Genomic DNA, 20,395 nt, shown 5'->3' on the forward strand with positions numbered 1-20,395 from the left:
CTGGGGGGTGGTTTCTTCCTCTCCCCCCTTTTTTTTTCTTTTTTCTTTCTTTTTTTTTTCTTTTTTTTTTTTTTTTTTTTTGATCTAAGGATAAAGCTCTGAAGCGACAGCCGCAGCGGAGACCCTGCCCGGAGTGCCCGCCCTCCCCTCACTTGAGAAGCTGCGGGAGGACAAACGGACCCACGGACAGAGCGACGGGCGCGGGCCCGCCCCGGACGCGTCTCCCGGGCAGCGCTGGGGGCAGCAGGCGCTCGTCGTTCTGCCGACTTCTTCCAATTTTAATCTTTTTAAAAGATTTTTTTTTTTTTTTTGGAAAGGATCGGGATGGGTGGAGCAGAGGTAGAGAGAAATCAAGACTTGGCATTTTTCTCCTTCTCTCTCTCCTAATTTGTTGGAGACCACCAGCCCTCCCCTTGGAGGAAAAAAAAAATCCCACCAAAGGGAGGGTGGAAAAGCGAGCTACAGGACCCTCAAGCGCGCGCCCGGACCCCCAGTCCCCACCGCGGCCGCTGGGAGCTCAAGATGGCTGGGCGCTGAGGACGCACCCGGCCCGGCTGGCTCGGCCTGGCCCCGCCGCCGCCGCCGCAGGCTGGCTCCGACCGCAGCCCGGAGCCTTCCAGGCCGGAGCAGAGGCCGAGAAGAAAAGAAAGTGGGGGGGAGGGGTGGGGTGGGGGGGCGAAGGGGGAGGGCCGGGCGGGGGGAGGGGAGGGCCGGGAGCCGAGCCTCCTGTTCATTAGCAGTTGAGAAAAATTCCTTTCTAGTTTGATCAATCCTTGTTTTCCTCAGCGCAGGCGAGGCGCCCGCCCAGTGCGGGGACAGGGAGTGGGGTCTCTCCGCGGCGGGGGCGCCCTGCGCGGGGCCTCCAGGGAGCGCAGAAGTAGCGACGAGGGGGTCAGGCCGGAGCACCTCCCGGGCTTCTCCCTCCCTCCCTCCCTCCCTCCCTCCCTCCCTCCCTCTCTGGTTGCCTTTTTTTTTTTTTTTTTTTTTCCACTTCTCTCCCTCCCCCTTCCGTTTCTATTTGTGAAGGGAGGAGGAAGGCAGAGGCGGGCTGGTGTCTCTGGCCGGGGACTGGAATTTCATCTGAATGACTGCCCCAGCGCGCACGCAGCGCCCCGGAGTCGGCCCGCCCGCGCCCTGCCACCCGCAGCCGGCCGGCCAGCTGGGGGACGCCTGCGCCACGGCCCGGGGACCGCTGGCGCGCCTTGCTCGCCGGCTCCGGCTCTAGCCAGCCTCGGCGCGGCCGAACTAGCTTCCCGTGCCCCCTCGGACCTCGGCCGGGATCCAGGCGAGGAAGGCGCGGCTCGCACCAGCCAGAAGGTAGCCACTGTCGCCGCCAAAGGAAGAGTGCGGCTCCCCCGCTCGGTGCGCCGCGGGGCGCGCCCCGATGTCAGCCGCGGGGCCGAGCGCAGGCCGTGGGCCGCCGCTGCCCTAGCCGCGCTGCCCCGGAGGCGGCCTGTTATATGGAATTTGGACCACAGCGCTCTCCTCCAGGGCTGGTGCCCGGGCCGCGGCCCTGGCGCAGCCCGCCGCCTCCCGCTAGCCACTCGCCAGGAGGAGGAGACGCAGCCGGCGGCGCGCGCGGCGCGAGGACCCAGGCTCCCTCCTCTGGGGGGCGGGCACGCGGAAGGCGCTGGTGACTGAGCGACTGGCGCGGCCGGCGGGGACCGGAGCTCCGGGCTCGGTGGGTCCCCAGCTGTACCAGACGGATCCCCAGGGTTGGGGACTTAGAGAGGTCTACCCGGGCCCCCTGCCCGCAGCCGCCATGGCGGAGAATTGGAAGAACTGCTTTGAGGAGGAGCTCATCTGCCCCATCTGCCTGCACGTTTTCGTGGAACCGGTGCAGCTGCCATGCAAACATAACTTCTGCCGGGGCTGCATCGGCGAGGCTTGGGCCAAGGACAGTGGCCTTGTGCGCTGCCCGGAGTGCAACCAGGCCTACAATCAGAAGCCGGGCCTGGAGAAGAACCTGAAGCTCACCAACATCGTGGAGAAGTTCAACGCCCTGCACGTGGAGAAGCCGCCGACGGCACTGCACTGCGTGTTCTGTCGCCGCGGCCCCCCGCTGCCGGCACAGAAGGTCTGCCTGCGCTGCGAGGCTCCCTGCTGCCAGTCTCACGTGCAGACGCACCTGCAGCAGCCCTCCACCGCCCGCGGGCACCTCCTGGTGGAGGCGGACGACGTGCGGGCCTGGAGCTGCCCGCAGCACAACGCCTACCGCCTGTACCACTGCGAGGCCGAGCAGGTGGCTGTGTGCCAGTACTGCTGCTACTACAGCGGCGCGCATCAGGGACACTCGGTGTGTGACGTGGAGATACGGAGGAATGAGATACGGGCAAGTACACTGAACGCGTGCGAACACACGCACACGCACACACACACACACACACGACTTGGGAGCCACCCATCCGCACAAGCTGACTCTCGTGACATTAGCCTAGAGGCCCTCTTCCAAACTCTTCCGTAAAAGTTTGGGGGGCAAGGTCCTGGGGGAAAGGCCCTGGCTGCTGGATGCATTCTCGCACCTGCGCCCTTAAGATCTCTCCTTCAGTCATTTATGGAATTGGGGGGAGGCTGTTAGAAGTAGTTTGGAGTGTTGCTTTTCTGTTTTGCGCAGTTTCCCCCCCCCGCCCCCCGCATTGTTTCTGTAAGCTCTACGGGAAGTCACCAAGGCAGTGACCCCGGTCCTGCTTCTCCAGCTGCTGTTTATGTAATGAGTGTCCTGGTGCCGCTGCTGTGGCTGACATGATCCATGATGCTGGCATACCAATGAGGAAGTAAACAAAGCAGCCATGTTAGTTTTCAGCTCTACTGGAAACACTCTGGGGGTTGGGGGGAGCTTCCGGAGATAGAGAAGAACTCTGGCATCTAGCTGGGCAAGGCCTGGGTGTCCAGAGGAGTCCCCGACTGTCGGCTCTTCTAATCCGTCCTAGTAGACGCTCCCCAGGCTAAAGCTGCTCTCTCTATACTTGAATGCTGCCTGCGCCTGGCATGAACAAACCTTAAAGTATGTGACTTCTTCACCCTGGGCTCTTTCCTCCCAGCCCTGCCCTCTTACACGGCCCTCCCACATTTAGGGAGGGGACGGGGAAGACGGAAAAAGAGTCCTGTGGGTTTAAGGTTGAGCCGCGTTGAAATCTGGTTTCAGGCAGCTGGCTCCCCTGGGCTGCCGGCTGGGTGATTACGAACCGCACCCCCTCCCATTGTATACACCCTACTGCAGCAGCCAATGTCAAAACCGCCTTCCCCCTCTTAGGCCTCTGGGCCTGGCTAGGGAACTGGAGTGGGGCATACTTCCGTCCCTTTCACTGGAAGGGGGCTCCTCCCAGGTTCCTCTCGGGTCCCTTGCCACTCTGGGTTGAGTCACACCGGGAAGAAGGAGTCGAGCTAAGACTGAGCCATCTTGAAAGCTCTTGCTAGGGGTCTTAAGATAAGGGAGCTGGGCTGGGTTTGGTAGGAACTGGGAGTGTGTGTTTAGGGTGGGGGCCCCTGGAGGCCAACAAGGCTGCTGCAGTAGGAGGAAGCTGGGCCTGTCCAGAATGTAGATGCGGGCTGTTTCCTTGGTGGTTGTGGGGGCTGGACGGAGACAAGGAGGGGACCAATCTAAATGAGTCACTGTTTAGCAATTAAAAACCACACATATACAACCAACAAAAGGCAGAAGGGCCACCGCAGGCTGAGGGCGGGGATAACAAAATTTGCTGTATAATTAGTTTGCAATTGCATGGGCCAGCTCTGGGGTTTTGTGCCAGGAGAGGCCTCTGGTTTCTTAAAGGAAGTGTGGGGGTTGGAGAAGTGGAGTCACTCCTCCCAGCATCTGGGAAAGGCCAAGTCCTGGGGAAGTGGAGGAGCCCTGTGGTCCTCCTCTCCTGACTCCGGTTAGGCAGAGCCCACACTTTACCCAGGGTTGAGGCTGCTGCTATTAATAAAGACTGTAGGGGTGGAGGCTGGGAAAGTGCAGGGAAAGACTGGAGAAAAGACGGCTGTCCAAGTCTCTGTCCTGGGGTTGGCTGTAGAAAGTGGGTAGAAGGGAAGAGAAGAAGATAGGACTGAATGTAGAGGATGTGGTATACCCCATGTGTCTGCACCCCTTAAGTGCTAGGGATGCCTTGGGGTAGGGATGAAAACTTAACACCTGGCTTGGTATTAGGAGGACATCCTAATATGTGTGCCTACATTTACCCTCAAATGGGTATGTCTTACTTTAAGATCGGGAGGAAAGGGTGACATTTGCTTGTAGAGTGGACCTGGGGGTTCCTTTCATCAGACACTTTACTCTGTCAGCAGCTCCGTGGTGTGTGTCTGTTGTGTGTGCTTATGGAACACACGCACACTCACGCACGCGTGTGCATGTTTGCATGTGCTCTTATGCCTATGGGGCAAGCTCAGAAAGAGCGAGTTGCATTAGGGCCAGATGTGCAATTCTGTGAGCTCAGCATCTGTGCCCCAGGCTTATCTTCCTCCAGGTTCCTCACGTCCATTTTCTCTGGTGCCCCAGGCTTGAAAACCCTTCAGTAGCCCCTTATCACTCAAGTAGAAGTCTGACTTATTGAATGCAGAGGTAGAGCTCCCACCCTGGGGGAGGAGCTGAGCCGTGAGGAAAAGCTGACTAGAAAACCCTGCCTTCTCTTGAGGCTATCCAGGAGGACAGGGCTTTGCCTCAGCTGGTTTCCTCATGCTGGAGGGAGTCTCCCTGAAAGGGTCTTGTGCTAGTGCTGTGGAAAAGGGCACCAGAATTTTCCAAGGTATAAGAGCAAAAGCACAGAAATAACCTTATGTCCTGCCTCTTGTTTCTCACCTGCCCTCACAGTGGGTTAGGGTCTGGCTCAGTTGGCTGGAAACAGTTAACGCTGCTGCTGAGTGTTTTGAGTTGCTGGGTGTGGTGACCCACAATTTTAATCCCATCTCTGAGGAGGCAGATGCAGGCAGATCTCTGAGTTCAAGGCCAGTCAGGATTACATAGTGAGACCTTGTCTCTGAAAAACAAGAATAGCGACAACAAGAGACCCAATACCACCATCAACACCAACAACCCCTCTCCCCCACCCCACCCTGCTTAACCCTTCCAGTAGCTCTGTCTCCAAATACTCACAAGTACCCACTCTTGTGTACTTGAGCCCGTGGCTTGGGTGGGGCATCAGGAAGGGGTGGCACTCAAGAGTTAGGCCCGTGCAGGCCAGGACATTGCCCCATTCTGCCTTTGAGAGGACTGGGTGCCAAGCAGATGGGGCCTTGAGCTCACTCACTGGGACATACCTGTGCCCTTGGAGGGTTTTTCCTTTGGGTGGTGGGCCCAGGCATGAGACATCTGGTGGGCTCAGGCCTAGCAATCCTGACTGTCAGACAAGATCCCTTCAAGCCTCTAAGTTGAAGGGTTCATCTTAGTCATGGGGAGGCTGATGGGAGTTGGGAGCACTCTTATGAACTCTCCCAACATAGAAAGGACCCAGGAGAAGTCCCGGTCATGCAGCGAAGGGCTTTGCAGATGTGCACACTGGAACTTACATGGCTTTTGTGCTTCTGGGTCATGTCTAGGACCCCGGAAGCAGGCTGGAGATATTGGCCTGAACCACGTGCTTTACCCCCACCCTCTTGTGGAAAAGAGGTGTTTTCTGAGAACACAGTCCCACTGCTGAGAGTTGTAGTTGCTTAGAGTGAGAGTACCCGATACCTGTGTGGGATGGGGTGGGGTGGGGTGGGGATACACAAAAGCCCTGTAGAGAGTCCGTCCGGGTGTAAGAGGGGAGGCCTAGAGGTCTCTGCTGAGCTGGGGCTGGGGTTACAGGCTGATTCAGGAAGTTCAGACCCACACTCTTCCCTCTGCCAAAAGCAGAGTGGGGAAGCTCTGTGTGCGGGGAAGAGGGTAGTGTGAGCTCTGTCCTTTCCTTGATCATCTGAGTCCTTAGAGAAGGAAGCCTGCTTTGGCTTCCTCTCTGGGACCTAAGAGAAGCCTCAGGCAGAGATCCAGTCCCCCTGCCTCTACCCCAGGATCCTGCTGACAGCCAGGAGCCTGTCATCCACTCCCACTGTTCTACCTGCCAGCAGTTATGGACTCAGGGTGTCTGTCTGTCTGTCTGTCTGTCTGTCTGTCTGTCTATTGTAACTAATTTTATTTTTTTCTCACATGAGTATCTCCAAGAAAGGATGTGTGCACGACTGACTTAATTGGCACTACTTTCCTGTGTGGCTGTGGAGTGAAGGAGAGAGCATGCTCATGTGTTTATGTCTGTGAGAGAAGAGTGGGTGTCAGGTGAGATGGGAGTGGGGTACAGGGCAGGCTGTTTGGGCCTCGCTGGTTACCCCCGCAAACTGAATTTCCTGTCCTTGATTTTGTTCAGACTACCACTTGCTAAGTGCTTGAACAGGTAATAGGTGGGCTGTGAGCCTGCCAGGGGCCTTAGGACTTCCTCACCTGGGGCTCTTCGGGAAGGGAGAGAAGGTTGGGATTCATGTAAGGTAAGCTGTTGCCTGTGGTGGGTGTTGGAGTTAGGACAGAGCCCCAGTGGGTGCTGCAGAGCTGGGGCGTCAGGAGAGTCTGGGTGGGCAGCCCCACTTGGGCCTCTGCCCTGGGCTGAGCTAGCAGGCCTGGCCAGCTCATCCCTGGCTCTGGGAAAACCTTCCTCCCTGGCCGGCCTGGCATTCAAACCCAGACAAAGGGGGGCTTTCTCTCTCGCCTCTTTGTTCTGCTGCCCCAGAGGCTGCTCTGTGCGCAGCAAAAGCTAATTCGGCTCTGCAGCTGGGAAGCCCTCTCATGCTGGTGGCCTGTGGGAATGGCTGAGTCTCTAGCTTTCTCCTTGCCCCGGCGCCTGTGCCCACCACCCCTTACCCCTGGGCTTGTGGTTTCCCTGGCTTAAGGGTTCACATAGTAGTCCAAAGCAGGCACCGAGGCAGGGAAGGGGGACTTTCTGAAGGGGACAAGAAAATGCTTGTGCCATGGAGCCAGGTCATATTGGATCTTGGGATAAAGGATTAAATGGGAGTAAGGGTAGTCTTGGAAGCTTGGGAAGAAAGTTCTACAAGGTTCTAAGCTGAATCAGGGAACCAGCGCTGACATGACCTAAGCAAGGAGATGTGTTCTTTCCCATCAACCTGGCCCCTTTCTTGTCCCCTCACATTTACCACTGAGCCTGCCAGAGCCAACCTCAGCCTTGTCTACAAACCTGGGGCCTGCCTCTGCCCTGGCCCTCATCCTGTTCTCCCCTGACCTCCCTTCTCTTCAAGGTTGACTTGAGAGTTTATTATTATTATTTATTAACTTTTACACAGCCCTTACTCTCCAAACCTTACCCGTTTGCCTGGTCTAGTCTGGCAGCAAAATACCAACAGGGCCTAGCTGGCCAGGCTCCAGAGGAGCCTGAGGTGGCAGGGCAGAAGTTAGGCCCTTATGACTGCCCCTCTTGGTTGGGTGGGGCATCAAGGCATGGAAGCAGGTCTGAGATACATGGGCACTCTGGAGCCATGAAGAACTGTGGGAGTTCACAGGCCCAGAATGCTGAAGCCCCAAGGCAAAGGAACAGTGATGAAGTCCCACACTTCTAGGCTTCTCCAGAGAACTTGGTCCCTGCATTGCTTCTAGACTAGACATGGTTCCGCCTTCCACACACTTGAGTTGGGCCACAGTCCAGGAAGCTTAGGGGGACGGGGGGCACAGGCAGTTTAAAAAGCCTCTACTCCCTGTTTTGGAGTGCCTTTCTGGGACTCAAGCTGGGGGATGGAATCCAGCCTCATGTGTGTTTTTCCCAGGTGGGAACTGACTCCCCGTGAAGGTGGGGAGATCCTGGGCTAGACAGAGGTAGCTGGGAGTGGGGAGGGGATGCGGGCAGCGCCTCCCAAGCCCGTGGTCCTCCAGCATCTTCCTGCTTGGTTGGTTTCAGTTTTTTGTTTGTTGAGATGGAGTCTCTCTCTATGTATGTAGCTCTGGCACCCGATATATCCACTCTGTAGCTCCCAGACACTCAGGGGAAATGTCCACCAGCAAGGGCACTTCTCTTCTGCTGTGGGGACCTTAAGTCTCACCACATAACCCCTGTTTACCTTCCCTTCACAGGGATTCCCCTGCCTCTGCCTCAGTTCTCAAGTGCCAGGATTAAAGGTGTGCACCACCGTGCTCAGCCCATTTGATTTTTTGATTTGGTGGAACTCTGGTAGAGGCATCTGCCTCTTGCCAGTCTCGCTGGTGCTTGAAGTAGCACCTCTCCCTGCCCTCCCTGGGTGCAGGGAAGCTGGGGGGAGGGGCTTGCCCAGCCTTGCCAGCCCTGAATCTCTCATTGGTGAGCTTCCTTCTACTTCCTGCCCTGAGAAAAGGGGGGTCTGTTAGGTGAGGAGGGGGTTACTGTCTTCACTGGGCCTTGGCTGGACCCAACCCCGAATCCTGAAGCTGAGGCCCAACACTAGCATCCTAGAGTAGGGGTGCTTCTTGGGAATGCCTCAGAGGAGAGAGTGGGCTGAGCAGGAGCCAGGATGGATAGCAGTCATAAATTCCTGAAGGACCTCAGTCGGGAAGCAGGAGGGGCCCTCACTGGCTTGTAGGGCAAGACTCTTTCCCAGCCCAGGAGAAGTTAGGTTGGTTGGAACCTTTGTCTGTGTGTCTTTTCCTTCTCCTGAGACTCAGCCTGGCCTCCCTTCCTCATCTCTGTTCAGGGCCCTGGTCATCCATGACTCAGGCAGGCAGACATGGAATAGTGAGAGCCTGAGCTATCAGGTGGCCTGAACCCTGATTTGTATCTGGGGTGCTTGTTTCCGTGTGAGTCACACCTGTGCACACACATGATAGGCAGCCAGCGTGCTGTTTGAGCTCCTGTGATATAGGAGAGGGGGGAGGCCTCCTGTTTACAGTGAAGCTTGTTTTTTTTAAGTGTGTATGAGTATTTTGCCTGCCTGTGTGTATGTATACTGTGTGTGCGCAGTGCCTGCAGAGGCCAGAAGGTGTTGAAACCCCAGGAACTGAGGTTATTTACAGATGGTTGTGAGCCCCTGTTAGTGCCAGGAATCAAACCTGGATCCTCTCCACCCAAGCAGCTAGCACTCTTAGCTACTGAACTGCTTCTTTAAACCCCTAAGAAAGTTTCAATGTCAGCCCCTTCGTTGTCGGGGGTCTCCAAAGACCCAACAGTCATTACTTGTAATTGGGTGTAAATGTATGTGCACTCAGGAGTCTCAGAGCCCAGGTTGCTCAGGTGTGTATCTGGGCAGTCCTTTAGGCACCTCCATTTCTATGCCATACAAGCTATATTTATTGTCAATCTGGCCACTCTGGCTGACAAGGGCACGGTCTGCCGGGTCACTGCAGGGAAGAGCCAGCTGGGACCAACTCCAGGCTTTCTAGACCTGGAAAGAGAGCCTTACCTTCACCTAACCCCTCAGCATCTTTCTTCTTTGTTTCTTGGCTAGCAACCTCTCTAGAATAGATCTGCCTGAAGTTTCCTGCTGGTCTTGATTTCCTTAGATATAATTGAGGAAGGAACTCTTAGGGAAGGTGAGCAGGGGTTATGTGGTGAGCCTAAAGGCCCCCACAGCAGAAGAGAAGTGCCCTTGCCAAGGTGGACATTTCCCCTGAGTGTCTGGGAGCTGCTTTGCAGAGCATTGTGTTTAGCCCTTGGGTGTTTCTGGAAATGGATTCACAACAACCAGGTTCTCCTGCCTTTTTGAGGTATGACTATGAAGAAAGGCAGAGGGCAGCTGCAGCTGCAAAGCCCCCCCCCCTTTTAATACAGGGTCTCCCTTTATAGCCAAGAATGACCTCAATCTTGTCCCTCAGTGTCCCCAGAGTAGAAACTAAGACTTGCACCGTCATGCCTAGCTAACACCAATTCTTATTTTCCACCAACACCCCTTTTGCCTTTTTCTTATTTTTTTCTAACCCTTCTGGTTCAGACTGGCCTTGAACTTGCGGTGATCTTCCTGCTTCACCTTCGAAGAGCTAATACTTTGGATGTGTGCCACCATCCCAAGCCAAAGCTCAGTCCCTTAAGAGGGTTGAAAAGAATGCTGCATGGGTGTGCAGCACATGCCTTTAATCCAAACACTCTGGAGGCAGAGATAAAATGTCTTGAGTTCTGGGCCTGTCCGAGTGAATTCTTGGACAGCCAGGACTGACTGTTACACAGAGAAACACTGTCTCGAAAAACTAACCAAACAAACAAAAAAAAGAGAGAGGGTTAGAATTTCTAGAGAAATCAGATCATGACTTGTGAATGAAATACAAAGTATCAGAATGTGAGTTGAAGATGCAGGTCTGTGTAGAACACTTGCCTAGCTTGTGCAAGGCCCTGGGCTCTATCCTCCATGTTGTAACACCACAGTAACAGTAGGGGGCGGTAGCCTAGTGAGGGGGGGGGGTGCTAGGCTAGAGCTGCCACATGACTTCCTGGGAGTGGCAGCATTTTATGTACAGTAGCTGAGGCTGGTGCATCTGGGAGCCTGAAGCTGCCCTCCATTTTTCTCTCTCTCTCTCTCTCTTTTTTTTTTTTTTTTTTTTGAGTCAAGGTCTTTCTATGTACTGGCGCCGGCTCCCAAAACTCCTGTGTCAGCTTCCCAGTGCTAGGGTTGCAGGCCCGTATGTCCATATCTGCCTTACTTTATTTTGTATTAATCTCAATGTAAAAAGTGGCTGCTATACTAAAGAACACTGCTACCCAGTAGGGCAGGATGTGACAGCCGACAGACCACATGACCAGGATTGGAAGACCTGTACCAACTCAGAACAAACAGGGTCATGGAAAGTTCCTCAGAGTTGGGCCTCAGAAAGCGGACAAAGGAGAAGCGGGCACTGTTAGCTGGCAGGAAATGACAGGAAGAACTGAAGTGCCCTGTGAGCACAGTGCTGGGGAGATCCTGGGGAAGCAGGCAGTCACAGGACCTTCTAAAGGCACGTGGCGTGGCGCTCCTGTCCCAGCCAAAGACGTACTTACCTTACACTAGCGGCTGGATGGTTCCTGGCCATGGGGAATTATCTGAAAGGAGGCGGTCATGTTAGGTGGGCGAGACTTTGTCTGAAGAGGTGTGTTTGTGATGGGATAAAGGATTGTGGAAACAGACAATTAGGGACATTAGTAACCCTTGCAGAGAACCTGCATTCAATTCCATTTCCAGGGATCCAATCCCTTCTGACCTCTGCCAGCGCCAGACAGGTACCTGGTGCACATAGTTATGTTCAGGCAAAACACTCATATATAAAATAAAAGGAGTCACTCTCTACTGGTCCTGCTGAGGTGCTGAACCACGTGACTTCTGAGACTGGGGCTTAGCCTCGGGAACAAGGAAGGGGTGGCTTTGTTGCTAAGCTATAGAACAAGGCAAATATAAGGCAAGCTCAGGAGCCTGTGTCACCTTGGAGGCTGTTTGACTGTCTGCATCTTAGGGTGCTCTACTCAAGCCGGTGCCCCAGGGAAAGGTTCCTGGCTTGAATAATCACAGGCCTCCTACCCCATTACCTGGGATGTATCACTCGTTAGCTCTACAACTTCAGAGATAAATATTTATTTTTAATTATGTATATGTGTGTCTATGAGCACTTGGGAAGGCCAGAGGAGTCAGAGTCCCCTGAACCGCCTGTGAGCTGCCTGACTGGTGCTGGGAACGGAACCTGACTCTGGGTCTACCACGAGAGCAGTGGGCATTCCTAACCACTGAGACATCTCTTCAGCTCCATTGGCCGGATGACTGTAGCCAGGTTGTCGGACCTCTCCAGGCCTCAGTTTCATCCTTTGTGAATGATGATAGTACAGTACTTACCTCATGGATGGCTAGGGTGACTAGATGAACCCCCTTCTAAATATAATGAAGTGATGGGTCATAGAAAGCAGGGGGCTGCCCTTAGAAAGCTCAGGGCTTGACTACCCATGAAGACCCTCGCGTTTCCCATTACTGAAAACTGCTGGTCCTGGTGCTGCTTGAGGGGTAGGGAGGCTGGCTGGTAGAGATTTTAGGTCCTCTTGAGTCAGAGGACCTCTGAGAAGACTCTGTGAACAAGAGGGTGATATGCTGCCCTACTGAGTGTGGAGCAGCACCCCATTCTCACACTGCTATTCCAACTGTCCCTACAGAAGATGCTCATGAAGCAGCAGGAGCGGCTGGAGGAGAGAGAGCAGGACATTGAGGACCAGCTGTACAAGCTCGAGTCAGACAAGCGCCTGGTGGAGGTAGTGAACCCTGAGCACAAGTGGGGTGATGGGGATGCAGGGTCTTGAGGCTCTCTGTGCCGGAGCCACCTGTCAATCACTCACCTATTGGAATAGGAGCCCACAGGTCAAGAGTGGTTGGCACACAGCCCAGTGCTATACAGGGGGAATTGGTGGGTCACACCTTACCCTCAGAAGGCAGGGGCCTCAAGAGCCCAGACCCTAGCACCAGAAATGGAGTTGGGGTAGTGACGGCAGCCCGAGGTCACTCAGTGCTCATGTGCCTGCCGATCCTTGTCTATCTCTGCAGGAGAAAGTGAGCCAGCTGAAGGAGGAGGTGCGGCTGCAGTACGAAAAGCTGCACCAGCTGCTGGATGAAGACTTGCGGCAGACAGTGGAGGTCCTGGACAAGGCGCAAGCCAAGTTCTGCAGCGAGAACGCGGCGCAGGCGCTGCACCTTGGGGAGCGCATGCAGGAGGCCAAGAAGCTGCTGGGCTCCCTGCAGCGTCTCTTCGACAAGACAGAGGACGTCGGCTTCATGAAGGTGGGACTGAAGCCCTGCTCCCAACTGCTTCTAGCCCAGGACGCTCACCTCCTTTGTCTTTGGAGCCAGCCTGCATGGGCTAGACTTTGTCCAACTGCTGTTCCTAGTTCTGTGACCTTGGGCAAGTCACCGATGCTTCCTAAGCCTTGGTGACCAGTCCGCCATCCTTTATCTGTTAGTCCACCAACTATCCTTTTAGTCCACATTCTTTTGTTTGTTTGTTTGTTTTTTGTTTTTGTTTTGTTTTGTTTTTTGAGACAGGGTTTCTCTGTGTGGTCCTGGCTGTCCTGGAACTCACTCTGTAGACTAGGCTGGCCTCGAACTCAGAAATCCGCCTGCCTCTGCCTCCCAAGTGCTGGGATTAAAGGTGTGCGCCACCACGCCTGGCTCACATTTTTTTTTAAATTTTGAAAACTAAAAGAAATAAATTTTGGCAGCTACCTCATTTAATAGCAAATACTGGGCAGAACTGGCATGGGCAGTTAACGGCCTCTCTGTGTTTCACATGATAAGAAAATTCAAACAGGTTGCTGTGGAAGTATTGATGGGTTGGACTGTGGTGTCCTGTTTGGATCATATGTGTAACATGATACGACGTGAACCTCCTCACATGCTTCTGACACCAGATTTCAAAGGCCTGTTGGACTAGGTGGTGCACACTGTCAGTCCCAGCACTCAAAAGACAAGACAAAGGCGGGTGGATCTCAGAGTGCCAGCCCAGCCTGGTCTACAGAGTGGATTCTAGGACATCTAGAACTACATAACAAAGAGACCCAGCAAAAGGCCTGTAGCACCCTCTCCCACATGTAAGGGGTACAAAGAAGACATGATGGGAATGCAGCTTAGGGTGTGTGGTACTTGCCTGGCATGCACAAAGCTCAGGGATTGCTCTTCGGTACCGTATACTATGCCCGTTGCCATACTCTCTTGTACTCTGCACAAGGAAGTGGAAGCAGGAGGATAGTTCAGGGTCCTCCTAGTGCTTAGTTCTAAGCCAGCCTGGGATACATGAGGTTCTGTTTCGAACAACAGGAGCCTTGCTGTGCTCAGTAGCCAGAGCTGTTCTGCCGTGCCTTTCCCGCTGACTGACTGTCCTCTCCTTCCCTTGTAGAACACCAAGTCTGTGAAAATCCTAATGGACAGGTGAGCTGAGAGCCCCCAGTCCTCCAGAACACATCTGAGGGAGGGCAGAGAGGGCCACGCCCACTGGTGGGGAGGAAGGGCGGGCTCATGGGTGACACGCCCCCCTCACAGCTGACGCCCCGTCCACTGCCCCCCAGGACCCAGACCTGCACGGGCAGCAGCCTTTCTCCCCCTAAGATCGGCCACCTGAACTCCAAGCTGTTCCTGAACGAGGTGGCCAAGAAGGAGAAGCAGTTGCGGAAGATGCTAGAAGGTGAGGGGTTAAAGGCCTCTGGGCAGGGGTAACGGCCAGCCAGTACCAGCTCCAAGAGGCAGTATAGCTTAACCCAGGCAGGCCTGGGCTTATACCCTGGCTTTGCCACTTCTGGCATGGGACCTTGGGCAAGTGACATTCATTACATGACCTTCCTGAGCTTCAGTTTTGTTTTGTTTTATTTTCAGTTAGAATATAAAAATAGTAAACACCAACCAAGATGTCACACATTTGGACCCACAGAGGTTCAAAGCCCACCCAAGAGAGGAAACCCGGGTTGTTTGGGTCGGGAGCTTCGGCAACATTCCAAACTCTCCACAGGTCCCTTCAGCACACCGGTGCCCTTCCTACAGAGCGTACCCCTGTACCCTTGTGGTGTGAACAGCTCTGGGGCCGAAAAGCGCAAGCACTCGACAGCCTTCCCTGAGGCTAGCTTCCTGGAGACTTCGTCAGGCCCAGTGGGCGGCCAGTACGGGGCAGCGGGCACAGCCAGCAGCGAGGGGCAGTCTGGGCAGCCCCTGGGTCCCTGCAGCTCCACGCAGCACTTGGTGGCTCTGCCAGGCGGTACCCAGCCAGTACACTCGAGTCCCGTGTTCCCCCCTTCGCAGTACCCCAACGGCTCCACCACCCAGCAACCCATGCTCCCCCAGTATGGCGGCCGCAAGATTCTCGTCTGTTCTGTGGACAACTGTTACTGCTCTTCCGTGGCCAACCACGGTGGCCACCAGCCGTACCCCCGATCCGGCCACTTCCCCTGGACAGTGCCCTCACAGGAGTATTCACACCCACTTCCACCCACACCCTCCGTCCCTCAGTCACTTCCTGGCCTGGCGGTCAGAGACTGGCTCGACGCTTCTCAGCAGCCTGGCCACCAGGATTTCTACAGGGTGTATGGGCAGCCGTCCACCAAACACTATGTGACAAGCTAACGCCAAGCAGGCAATGGACGCTGGGGACCCTTCTCCCCAGCCCCGGTGGCTCGGGAATTATGCATTCAGAGACCGGCCCTTTCCACCCTCCTCTCTCCTTTCTTCTCCATTCCTCCACGTCATTTCTTTTTTTGGATTATGTTTTATTTAGGGTCTTGTTTTGATTTTTTTTTTTTTTAATTATGCATCTCCTGGATGAGGAGGTGACGGTGGGAAGTAGCCTTGGCCCTTGGCAGGGGCTGCAGGTAGCCCTGGAGTTGGGACAGTATCTTAACTCAAGGCACTGGGCTCTCTTTCCTTTTCTTTTTAAAAAAAAACAAATCCTACCCCCTTCCCTTCACACCCCCATGGCTGGAAGAAGCCCTGGATGGCAGCTCTTTGCTCGCCCTGGGAGGCAGCCCAGCACCCACTGCCCGTTTCTCCTCCCTTCACTGGTTCCTCTGGGCAGTGTGATCACTGGTGGAGAAAAGAGTGACCTAGAGATTGTGGAGGGTTTTCTTTGTTTTAGTTTTCAATTTTTTTTTTTTAAACCAAGAGTGATTTCTATAGACCCTCTTTCTAGCCGGAAGTTCAAGGCCACATCTCAAGCAGCCTTTGGCATCTTCAAACCCAAGTGGAATCTTTCAAAGCCAGGAGCCCCGTGTCCAAGAAAAGCTGAGAAAAAAAAAAAAAAAAAAAAGGAGAAAAAAAAAAAAGGAACTTTGCCAATGATAGTGACCACAGCGAAAGCAAATAATAATAATATTAATAATAATAAAGAGAAATAAAAGAAATAATGAATAAAAACAAGAGCACAGCCCTTGTGGAGGTCAGTGGGGGAGGGGCTGCCTTAGCTCTCAGTCCTTCCCTGGATCTTGGTAGAGCACCTTCCTACAGGGAGCACTTTATCTGAATCATGGACTTCCTGTCTAGAGCACACACTGAAATCCAGTCTTCTAAATAAGCATGGCGCAGTCTTGCCCTGGCCTTGCCTCTCACCCCACTGGCCCTCTCAGGCCTAGAACCTTTTGACGGTGGTCTGCACAGGGCTCTCTAAGTCTGCTGCCTCCACTCTCCTGTCTTGATTTCTGTCCTCCTGGGTCTAGACACAATCCCAGACCTGTAAATATCACTTCTCAGACACCAGCTACATCTGTCCTTCACCTTTGGTTTATTGAATAAATCCTTGCTGAAGGCCTTCCAAACCTGGCCCAATGGGACACAGGCCCCTGGCATCTCTGTGAGGTCCTGCCAGTGTGCACGTGCTATATGCTAGGTGCTATACAGGACTGCAGACTCAGAGACAAAACAGACCCTATTCTGGGGAGAGGGGCCACTGGGCTCCTTCCTTTAATGACTTGGGACTTTGGCCCTGGAAGGGATAGAAGGGGTAATAGGATTAGAAGGGGAAGGAGGGCTAGATCTGAAAACCCAGGAGTTTGAATTCCTAAATCCAGTGGTGGTTATGGATCCTGGGGTTTGAGAAGGGCTGTCTAAATACATGGCCTCCTTGAGGAGTGCTGGAACACACCCACCTTCCTGCACTGAACTAGAGATTCCTTTAAACCCTTCTGAGCACTGGGATTGCTGGCTGGCTCTCAATTCTGGAAGGTCCTCTTCTCTGCTAGCTGGTTAGTTGACTGGTTGCTTTTTAAGCCAGGGTTTCTATGTAGCCTTGCCTGACCTGGAACTCACTGTAAACCAGGCTAGCCTGGAACTCAGACCCACCTGCCTCTGCCTCCAGGGTGCTGGGATTGGAGCAAGCCACCACCTGTGTCTCAGCTTCCTGTTTTGCATGCACCCCTTAAAGTGAGCTTGTACCGTTTTCCCAGACCAGAAGGAGGCAAACCTTCTCAGGTACATAGTTCTTTCTCTCCTTTTTCCTCCTGTTTTCTGTGGAATCGGCAAACCTGGTACAATGTGGGCAGGGAGCCTTAATGGAAGCCCCTTGTGAGCTGCCTAGGCCTCGGTGACTTCCGGTCACTGCACCTCAGAAAAACAGAAGTCCCAGGTAGGAAAGTAAAGATGTGTCACACACACACACCCCAGGCTGTTCAAAAGAAGGGGTGTTTCTTTTGAAGTTTAGAAGTTTGCAGCATGACCTCCCCACCCTAGGCTGGCTACAGGCCAGAGCTAGGAGTTAGGACAAGCTGCCCAGGTTCCTGCACCTGTTTGGGGCCCAGGGGAGGGGACAGATGTCTGAGACAGGTGGATACTGGTGGGCAGATAGACCCTCTTACTATATCGCCTCCTCTCACTGTCTAGTTTGTCAGGAGCCCTGGTACATCCTCCATGCCAAGAGCTGAAAGCCAAGATGCAAAACTGCCTAATTTCTCTCCCACTTGGTCCAATTTGTTTTGGCTAGCGGGAGGGGCCCCTTTCTCCAGGTGCACTAACCAGGTCGAGGCATGGAGAGACACTGTGGAAGATAAGTTAGGCTGGAGCCCCACCCTCAGCCTCCTTTGAAGCCCACCCCAATGATCACACAGCTGTAGGCCCAGATCCTGTTTGGGCAGCGGAGAAACCGGGAAAAACTCCATCCAGCTGTCCCTAGCTACCCAGCTGTCCTGGCTTCGTAGAAGCAGCTGTCACCCACCTCCTAGCAGAGTGAGGGGCAGAGGCCCAGAAAAGGCTTAAGTGCCGCCCTCCCGCTCACCCCCAACTCCACCCCACCCTCCCCCCCCCCCCCCCCGAGGCCCGGCCCGCTTAGGGAAGCAGGGAGGAACTTTTCCTATGGTTCTCTGGAGGGGCAGGCCTTGTACCACACAGGTGCACTGTCCTCTAGGCAGGCTCCTGTGCCCCTCATCCTCACTCCTTCTTGGAGGCCACCATGCCTTCCCCTTCCAGGAAGTGCTGGGAGGCGACAGACTTTTCCCCACCACCCCACAGACAGGGCCGGCAGCTCCTGTGGCCCAGATGCGCACAGAGCCCGCGAGGAGGCCACCCGGCGGGGTGGTGGGAGGGGGGCGGTTTCCTCCACTACCCTGGCCTGTCGAGCTCTTTTATGTCACAGCCCTCCCCCGACCCAGGCAAAGCCAGCAGCTGGGCAGGCTCCCGCCCCCTCTCGCAGCCTCTCCCAGCTGTCTTTGGGGTGGGGCTGGGCAGCTGGAGAACAGCTGCAGGGCAGGGGGGGGGGGTCGGCCCTGCAACTGCCGGAAGCATCTCTACGCCTAAGAAGAAGATGGACTGAGGGCAAGAAGGGCTGGAGACAGTTGGCTCTTCCACCCCTTGTCCCAGGGTATTTGACTCCCCCAGACCCCAGATTTTTTTAATACAAAACACAAAACCTCTCCTCACTCTGAATGATACCTAGGGGCCCAGGACACCATGGGAAGGGCCATTTGAGCAACGTCAGCATTTTCCCTACACAGAGACCCCTGACCTTTCAGCTTCAGTTCTGAAGTCCTCCCAAGCCCTGTTCACACCCTCCCACTCAGAGCCTAGTCATCAAACCGGATCTCAGTCACCTTCATCTTCTCCCTATGTGGGAACCATTGGTTAGCAACTTCAGGAGGGTACCTAGCACGTGGGAGATTCCCTACCAGACCTCTGCATCCAGTAAATTCTGGGGGGGGGGGGGGAGGGTTAGCAGGAAAAGAACTGTTGAGACTCTCTCGCCTTTATCAGTAAAGGTTACCAGGAATGCAAAGTGCAAGGAGGTAGACTCCATATACCCAGGGGCTCTTGGTTACAGTCCTGGGATGGTGCTCCTGCCTTCATAGCTGGTCTGGTGGAACTTGCAGCACATGAGGATCAAGCAGGGTCAGCCAAACAGGACAAAACAATAAAGAAGGAGGGGGCTGGGTGCTGGCTCAGGCCTTTAGCCCCAGCAGGGGAGGCAGAGGCAAGCATATCTGTGAGTTCAGTTCGAGGCCAGCCCCTGATCTGCAAAGTGAGTTCCAGGATAACCAGAGCTGAAGAGAAAAACCCTGCCTCAGACAGACAGACAGACAGACAGACAGACAGACAGACAGGAGGGCCACCAGGCTAAGGAGGAGAGACCCTAAAATCCTGACACTGACTTTGGAATAGTCTTTCCCTTTTCTTTCCTTTTTTTATGCCATTTCACTCTTATTTTATTTTATTTTATTTTATTTTATTTTTGAGGCAGGGTTTCTCTGTGTAAATCTGGCTGCCCAGGAACTCTCTCTGTAGGTCAGGCTAGGCTCAAATTCAGGGCTCCTCCTGCTGGAGTGGCCCACCATACCCAGCTTTTGTTTTGTTTGAAACAAAGTCTCTGAGGCTCTGGCCTGGAATTCACTATGTGGATCAGATTGGTGAAGGTTTTCCAACCTCTGCTAACAGGTTCTGGTGCTAGGGTTGCTGGTGGATGTCATTATGCCCAACTCTTTCTCTTTTGAGAGACAGGGTCTCACTATGTACAATCCAGGCTGTCCATAAACTCACAGTATCTCTTGCCACAGCTTGCCAGATACTGACAGGACAGGTATCCATGACCTCACAGGGCTGGAGCCAGCTCCTTAAAGTTAAGAGGGTAAGCTGCCCCCTGTGCCTTCTACTCTGAACAGAAATGTCAAGGTAAAGGCCTTGAATCCAGGCTCTTTAAAGAGCCGTCGTTCTAGAATTTTTTTGGAGGCAAGGGGCAATGGGGAACACACCAGGAAGTACTGTAGAGTAGAGGCAGTTGAGGTTGAAAGGTGAGAAGGGAGGAGAGCAAGCCAGAGAGGCCTGGCCTGAGAGAGAGCAGACAGCACTCACATCTTCCTTATGTTTTTCTCTCTCTTTTCCACCTGCTCCCCAAAGCCTTCTCCTTCAGGGCAGGATGAATTCCACCACACGGAATCCTAAACACTGTAAGATCACAGCAAGATGGGTTCCAGTAGTCTTGAGGAACTCACCCTGGCAGATGGCTGGCAACCGTCTTCCATGTGGAAGACATCTATCTCTCCCACAGTGAAAATACACATCTGGTGACTGGACCCACCCAAGAAGGCCCAGGGCTGCTTCTGGCCATACAGTGGACTGTGGACTTACCTCAGAGTTCTGCACTGAGGGCCTTTGCCTATCCCCTCCACAGGAGACCAGTTTTCTTTAATTGCTGTGTGCTTAATTTCTCTCAACTGCAGCAAACTCGGCTATTTATGACTTCTCGAGTTAGATCTTCAGTAATTGGGTCTTCCTTGAAAAGGAACCCATCTGCTCTGTGCCCCGAGTTACTTTTCATTATTTACATTGAGGTAACACAGGGGTGGTATGTGGGATGATGTGTCGTTTATAGAATGGAGGTGAGGGGTGACAGGCACCATCTCACATCACATGTCAGAACTAGAATAAGGGGACAGTTTGTGAAGGGCCTTGTGTTAAGAGTGATGTGGAAACCGGGCGGTGGTGGCGCATGCCTTTAATCCCAGCACTCAGGAGGCAGAGGCAGGCAGATTTCTGAGTTCAAGGCCAGCCTGGTCTACAGAGT

General features: G+C 54.1%; 1 protein-coding gene across 2 annotated transcripts; it reads left to right on the forward strand.

Moving 5' to 3' along the window:
* The first annotated feature begins 966 nt into the window (after positions 1-966).
* On the forward strand, positions 967-16,124 carry Trim8 (tripartite motif-containing 8). Of its 2 annotated transcripts, none has more exons than NM_053100.2 (6): positions 967-2,332; positions 12,042-12,137; positions 12,427-12,660; positions 13,772-13,803; positions 13,941-14,056; positions 14,378-15,774. In NM_053100.2, exons 1-6 carry the CDS (start codon positions 1,763-1,765, stop codon positions 14,983-14,985), a joined length of 1,656 nt encoding a protein of 551 aa, NP_444330.2. In that variant the 5' UTR covers positions 967-1,762; the 3' UTR covers positions 14,986-15,774. The 2 variants fall into 2 exon arrangements, with proteins under 2 accessions (NP_444330.2, XP_006527551.1); XM_006527488.4 differs by lacking the exon at positions 967-2,332 and adding an exon at positions 5,743-6,247 and having other exon boundaries at positions 14,378-16,124.
* Positions 16,125-20,395: the final 4,271 nt, after the last annotated feature.

The sequence above is a fragment of the Mus musculus genome, chromosome 19 (genome assembly GCF_000001635.26).
Source record: "Mus musculus strain C57BL/6J chromosome 19, GRCm38.p6 C57BL/6J".
Classification (NCBI taxonomy): domain Eukaryota; kingdom Metazoa; phylum Chordata; class Mammalia; order Rodentia; family Muridae; genus Mus; species Mus musculus.